Source organism: Anoplopoma fimbria, chromosome 15 (assembly GCF_027596085.1).
Source record: "Anoplopoma fimbria isolate UVic2021 breed Golden Eagle Sablefish chromosome 15, Afim_UVic_2022, whole genome shotgun sequence".
Classification (NCBI taxonomy): Eukaryota; Metazoa; Chordata; class Actinopteri; order Perciformes; family Anoplopomatidae; genus Anoplopoma; species Anoplopoma fimbria.
The window spans coordinates 114,223-121,722 of NC_072463.1; the positions used below are offsets into that span (position 1 = coordinate 114,223).

Below are 7,500 nucleotides of genomic sequence, written 5' to 3' on the forward strand. Positions count from 1 at the left end.
ACTATGATATACTATGCTATGATATACTATGATATACTATGCTATGATATACTATGATATACTATGATATACTATGATATACTATGATATACTATACTATGATATACTATGATATACTATGATATACTATGATATACTATACTATGATATACTATGATATACTATGATATACTATGATATACTATGATATACTATGATATACTATGATATACTATACTATGATATACTACTATGATATACTATACTATGATATACTATACTATGATATACTATGATATACTATGATATACTATACTATGATATACTATACTATGATATACTATGATATACTATGCTATATAAGTTCTGGTTCAGAGGTCTGGTTCAGAGGTCTGGTTCAGAGGTCTGGTTCAGAGTTCTGTTATAAACGTATGGTTCTGTTTTGGTCCAGTTCTGATCCAGAACCCTTGTTCAAAGCTCTGGGTTCTGGTCTCAGCTTGGTGTTTTTTGGCGGATCTTCTTCTGAGTCTATTGCGGCAGCTGCTGGTGTTTCTGTTATAAATTAAAAACCTCTCCAGGCTCTAATCCCTCCAGAGCCTCCAGACTAATTAACAGACTTTACACAGAAAGAGGACGAGTGCTACATTAATAACAAAACGTGATTTATTTCAGCAGAAGAAAACAGAAGCAGGAAGATCTGCAGGAGGAAGGAGGAGAACGAACAACGGGTTCTACGGAGAACTGGATTTCAATACAACGTCAATGATGGAGTAAAAAAAAGACTGAATACATGAATCTATCAAGTCATGACTACATCAGTTAAAGGTGGGGTTGTACTGGACTACATCACACTGACTCAGTTAAAGGTGGGGTTGTACTGGACTACATCACACTGACTCAGTTAAAGGTGGGGTTGTACTGGACTACATCACACTGACTCAGTTAAAGGTGGGGTTGTACTGGACTACATCACACTGACTCAGTTAAAGGTGGGGTTGTACTGGACTACATCACACTGACTCAGTTAAAGGTGGGGTTACTTGACTACATCACACTGACTGGACTACATCACACTGACTCAGTTAAAGGTGGGGTTGTACTGGACTACATCACACTGACTCAGTTAAAGGTGGGGTTGTACTGGACTACATCACACTGACTCAGTTAAAGGTGGGGTTGTACTGGACTACATCACACTGACTCAGTTAAAGGTGGGGTTGTACTGGACTACATCACACTGACTCAGTTAAAGGTGGGGTTGTACTGGACTACATCACACTGACTCAGTTAAAGGTGGGGTTGTACTGGACTACATCACACTGACTCAGTTAAAGGTGGGGTTGTACTGGACTACATCTCACACACACACACACACACACACACACACACACACACACACACACACACACACACACACACACACACACACACACACACACACACACACACACACACACACACACACACACACACACTGACCCTGTTTGAATAACAAGTTGTCGGCAAACAAGCTGCAGCGTCTCCGGGCATGTTGTCATGACGACGGAGAAGACATCCCATCATCACCATTCAACAAAGAGACCACCAGTTAACATGCAAGAGAGTGTGTGTGTGTGTGTGTGTTACCTCTCTTGCTCGCCCCTCTCTCTCCTGGATCACATCCTGTTCCAATCGTTTACACTGCAGAGAGACACAATTTGGATTTATTGATCAGATCAGCTGATTATTGATGACATCACCAGAATACGAGTCCATTGTAAAGTTTGACAGACTGAAGATCAGGTGACATGATGTCTGTGAGTCAGAGCTTCTATTGGTGCTTCTGAACGCAGCTTTAAAGTCACGTTTATGATGTCATCACCCTAAAATGAAGAACAATAAAGGTTCTGTGTTCTCGTGGTTCTGTTAACATAAATAAAGCTGCTGATCTCTGTGAGCAGAAAACAGATCAACGGCAACAAATATGGACTGAAGCAGAATATTTAGTTCAAGCAAATCATGGGGTGAATATCTGTACAGTCTCAATGCATGCTTCAGAGTCACTCATGTTAAAAGATAACCTAGAAAAGTATTGAACATAGCATGAACATATACTAAAGAGCAACGAGCATATCTCGTAGTTGTTGCACTTACTGTATTTGTATCAGTTCGCTGCACTTATTGAATTTGTATTTGTTTACTGCACTTATCCTATTCGTAGTAGTTTGTAGCACTTATTGTTTTCGTAGTAATTTGCCTCTGCACTATACTTTTGCTCTGGTTTATGCTTTAAGATGCTTGTTTAAGAAAGGAGATGCACTTATGACTTCTGGTGACTAGTAGTTCTCTTGAATACCTATGTTGAATACACTTCCTGTAAGTCGCTTTGGATAAAAGCGTCTGCTACATGACTGTAATGTAATGTAATGTAATCTGTACTATTGTTATTGTTGCATTAATGTGTTCTTCACTGTAATGTTGCAGCTGGTACATTTACATCTGATTTATATCAACAGAACCGTGACTCACTGTAACATCACATAAATATAGAAAAAAGAATCAGAATACGTTCATTCTCATATTGCCTTATTTAACTACTTCTGGTTCCAGTCTTCATGAGGACCTTTATTCATTTATTCCTGTTTTCAGTGCTGAATAAAGTTCTGTGATTAAGATAAATAAAATCAATAAAAATGATTCTCCAGCTGAAGGATCCATAAACTTGAGTGTCTAATCTGTTGATGGTCCTTTAAAGAGCTGCCAGTGGGAATCAAACCGACAACCTTCCTGTGTGGAGTCCGGCTCATCCAGGTGAGCTTTAATAACCTGGAATGACTCCATATCAACTCAATAAAGAGCAGCTGCAGCCGAGATATGAGACAGAGGGGGGGGGGCTGACTGGGAGCGCCTCCCCCACTTTTCTAATATTTCCCAGAAGTCCCGGCTGCGGCGGGGAGATAATCCCTGAGAGATGAGGAGAGGGAAGGAGAGATGGTTGAGCGGGGGGGAGAGGAATCCTCCAGTGGAGGGTTCTCTCTCTGCTTCTCCTCCGAGGATTACACCGGCATTGAAACATATTTCAGCGCGCCTCGGCGGTGGAGTGAGGGCGGGATTAAGGTGTTACCGTGGAGGGGTGGTGTTAAAGCAGAGGGGCGGGTGTTAAAGATGGCGGAGCGTGATATTGGCGGGGTTAGCGTTGGTGGACTGGCTGTTACTGAACACAGATATGAATACAGCGAAGAGTTTTGTGGGGTTAATGGAGGCCGGCGGCTGTTACCGCGGCGACAGCAAGGTCAAGAGGGAGGTTGTTAAGGTGTGAGGCGGAGGGGGCGGAGCCAAGAGAAACAAAGATGGAGGTGAGCTGACACTGATGCACGTTTAAGGTTTGCGTCATCTGTACAAGTACTGCATCATTTTAGAAGTACCACTTTATCTGTACAAGTACCACTTCATCTGTACAAGTACCACTTTATCTGTACAAGTACCACTTCATCTGTACAAGTACCACTTTATCTGTACAAGTACCACTTCATCTATACAAGTACCACTTTATCTTTACAAGTACCACTTTATCTTTATCTGTACAAGTACAATCTTACAAGTACACTTTATCTTTACAAGTACCACTTTATCTATACAAGTACCACTTTATCTTTACCACTTTATCTAACAAGTACCACTTTACCATTTATCTACCACTTTATCTTTACAAGTACCACTACAAGTACCACTTTATCTTTACAAGTACCACTTTATCTTTACAAGTACCACTTTATCTTTACAAGTACCACTTTATCTGTACAAGTACCACTTTATCTTTACAAGTACCACTTTATCTTTACAAGTACCACTTTATCTATACAAGTACCACTTTATCTTTACAAGTACCACTTTATCTGTACAAGTACCACTTTATCTATACAAGTACAATCTTTACAAGTACCACTTTATCTGTACAAGTACCACTTTATCTTTACAAGTACCACTTTATCTGTACAAGTACCACTTTATCTTTACAAGTACCACTTTATCTTTACAAGTACCACTTTATCTATACCACTTTATCTAGTACCATCTTTATTTATCTATACAAGTACCACTTTATCTATACAAGTACCACTTTATCTATACAAGTACCACTTTATCTATACAAGTACCACTTTATCTATACAAGTACCACTTTATCTGTACAAGTACCACTTTATCTTTACAAGTACCACTTTATCTATACAAGTACTGAATCAACACTTAAAGTACCACTTCATTTATACAAGTACCACTTTATCTATACAAGTACCACTTTATCTATACAAGTACCACTTTATCTATACAAGTACCACTTTATCTATACAAGTACCACTTTATCTATACAAGTACTGAATCAACACTTAAAGTACCACTTCATTTATACAATTACCACTTTATCGGTGCAAGTACCACTTCATCTATACCACTTAAAGTACCACTTCATCTGTACAAGTACTGCATCAACACTTAAAGTACCACTTCACTCTGCTCCATCCGTCCTCGTCTCCCCTGACAACGGTTGCCGTGGTGCTGCTGCACGGCCGTTGCCATAGAGACAGCAGTCTCAGTGAGGAACAGATGCAGGTTTCTGATCAGATTGTTTTTTTTTTCATCTGTCAGACACATCTGGAGGAGGCGGAGCTTCTGAGCCACCACCTGCCGCACAGCATGATGGGAGCCCCCCCTGCCGCACAGTCTGTCATCCTTCCATCAGTCTCACTTCTCATCTTTTTCTCCCCCCCATCCTCCCACAGAGAGCGGGATATGAATCCAGATGCATTGTGGGTAATGAATCCTGGACTCTGCAGGTTTGGGTAATAAAGTCCTCCAGAGGAGAAACGTGGATTTACTTTTATCAGACTTTATGCTTCATAATCATCAGGAGAACATCTTCTCCACTTATTGATTATTGATGGACAGCTGATCACTGATTCAAACCACGACACTATATTTATTATATATATTAGAACATATGACAAAGAAAAGCAGCAGAACGCTTCCTGGGTGAACAAAATGATGAAGATAATAATAACAACATTATGAAATCCTGTTAACACAATGTGATCGGATTCAAAATGTTGTTATTGATTGTTTTTAAATGATGTTAATAATAAATAAAAGTATGACATGATAATCTATTAACTTGTTCATGAACAATAAATTAATACATGTTTTAATTCAGTAAAACTTTGTTTAGGTCAAAAATTTTCATTTATATATATATATATATAAATATATATTTTTTATATATAAATATATATACAGCGGGTAAAATAAGTATTGAACACGTCACCATTTTTCTCAGTAAATATATTTCTAAAGGTGCTATTGACATGAAATGTTCACCAGATGTCGGGAACAACCCAAGTAATCCATACATACAAAGAAAACCAAACAAATAAGTTCAGAGATTAAGTTATGTGTAATAAAATGGAATGACACAGGGAAAAAGTATTGGACACATGAAGAAAGGGAGGTGCAGAAAGTCATGGAAAGCCAAGACACCAGCTGAAATCTATCAGTGATTAGAAAGCAGTCCTGCCCCTTGTCAATGCAAATTGGGGCGGCTGTGGCACATGAGGTAGAGCGCTTGACCCACAACCACAAGGTCGGTGGTTCGAACCCCTCTACAGGCAACATGCCGAGGTGTCCTTGAGCGAGACACCTAACCCCAAGTTGCTCCCCGGGCGCTTCATTGCAGCCCACTGCTCCTCCGGGATGGTCAAATGCAGAGAACCGAATTTCCCCATTGTGGGACTAATAAAGGATTGATTATTATTATAAAAATGAATATCAGCTGGTTCAGTCCCAACTGATGGCCTATAAAAAGGTGTCTCACTACCAAGGTGTCACACAAGAAACATCTCATGATGGGTAAAAGCAAAGAGCTCTCTCAAGACCTTCACAACCTTATTGTTGCAGAACATACTGATGGCATTGGTTATAGAAGGATTTCTAAACTTCTGAATGTTCCAGTGAGCACTGTTGGGGCCATAATCCGGAAGTGGAAAGAACATCATTTCACCATAAACCGGCCACGACCAGGTGCTCCTCGCAAGGTTTCTGACAGAGGAGTGAAAAGAATTATCAGAAGAGTTGTCCAAGAGCCAAGGACCACTAGTGGAGAGCTTCAGAAAGACCTGGAATCAGCAGGTACAATTGTTTCAAAGAAAACAATAAGTAATGCATCAACCGCCGTGGCCTGTATGCACGCTCACCACGCAAGACTCCACTGCTGAAGAAAAAGCATGTTGAAGCTCGTTTAAAGTTTGCTGCACAACATTTAGACAAGCCTGTGAAATACTGGGAGAATATAGTCTGCTCAGATGAGACCAACATGGAACTCTTTGGAGGTCAAATGGCACTGCATATTGCATGTTCCCAAAAACACCACACCAACAGTGAAGTTTGGAGGTGGAACATCATGGTGTGGGGCTGTTTCTCAGCATACGGCACTGGCAAACTTCATATAATTGAAGGAAGGATGAATGGAAAAATGTACCGAGACATTCTTGATAAAAATCTGCTGCCATCTAGCAGGATGATGAAGATGAAACGAGGGTGGACATTTCAGCAAGACAATGATCCCAAACACACAGCCAAGGAAACTCTCCATTGGTTTCAGAGAAAGAAAATAAAGCTGCTAGAATGGCCCAGCCAATCACCTGACCTGAATCCAATAGAAACTCTATGGAAAGAACTAAAGATCAGAGTTCATAGAAGAGGCCCACGGAACCTTCAAGATCTGAAGACTGTTTGTGTGGAAGAATGGGCCAAAATCACACCTGAGCAATGCATGCCACTAGTTTCTCCATACAGGAGGCGTCTTGAAGCTGTCATTACCAACAAAGGCTTCTGTACCAAGTATTAAATACATTTCAGTAAGCGTGTTCAATACTTTTTCCCTGTCATTCCATTTTATTACACATAACTTAATCTCTGAACTTATTTGTTTGGTTTTCTTTGTATGTATGGATTACTTGGGTTGTTACCGACATCTGGTGAACATTTCATGTCAATAGAACCTTTAGAAATATATTTACTGAGAAAGATGGTGACGTGTTCAATACTTATTTTACCAGCTGTATATATATATATATATATATATATATATATATAATCAAAATACAGCCAGATAGATGGGCGCCTTTGTGTCATCCAGGTGAAATGAGGCTGCTCTCTGATGGAGACACACCTGCAGAGTGTTCGTCTGTCTGATTTAAATTTCTGTGTGTCCATCAGCAAATATGAGAGATAACATTCAAGTTACACACACACACACACAGACACACACACACACACACACACACACACACACACACACACACACACACACACACACACACACACACACACACACACACACACACACACACACACACACACACACACACACACACACACACACACACACTATTCATGTTCAAATTGAAACTGGAAATATTTGAGGTTTGGGCCTCCCTGACCCTCAGTAACCACGGGGAGCAGAGGACGGACAGGTAAACAGACAGGTAA

General features: G+C 40.1%; 1 protein-coding gene across 1 annotated transcript in view; it reads right to left on the bottom strand.

The window, feature by feature from the left end:
- The window catches only part of mipol1 (mirror-image polydactyly 1), a 47,886-nt gene that overhangs the window by 13,601 nt on the left and 26,785 nt on the right, over positions 1–7,500 (bottom strand). Inside the window, 1 exon segment of the mRNA XM_054614430.1 lies at positions 1,606–1,659. Within this exon segment, the coding sequence (XP_054470405.1) occupies positions 1,606–1,659 (54 nt within the window).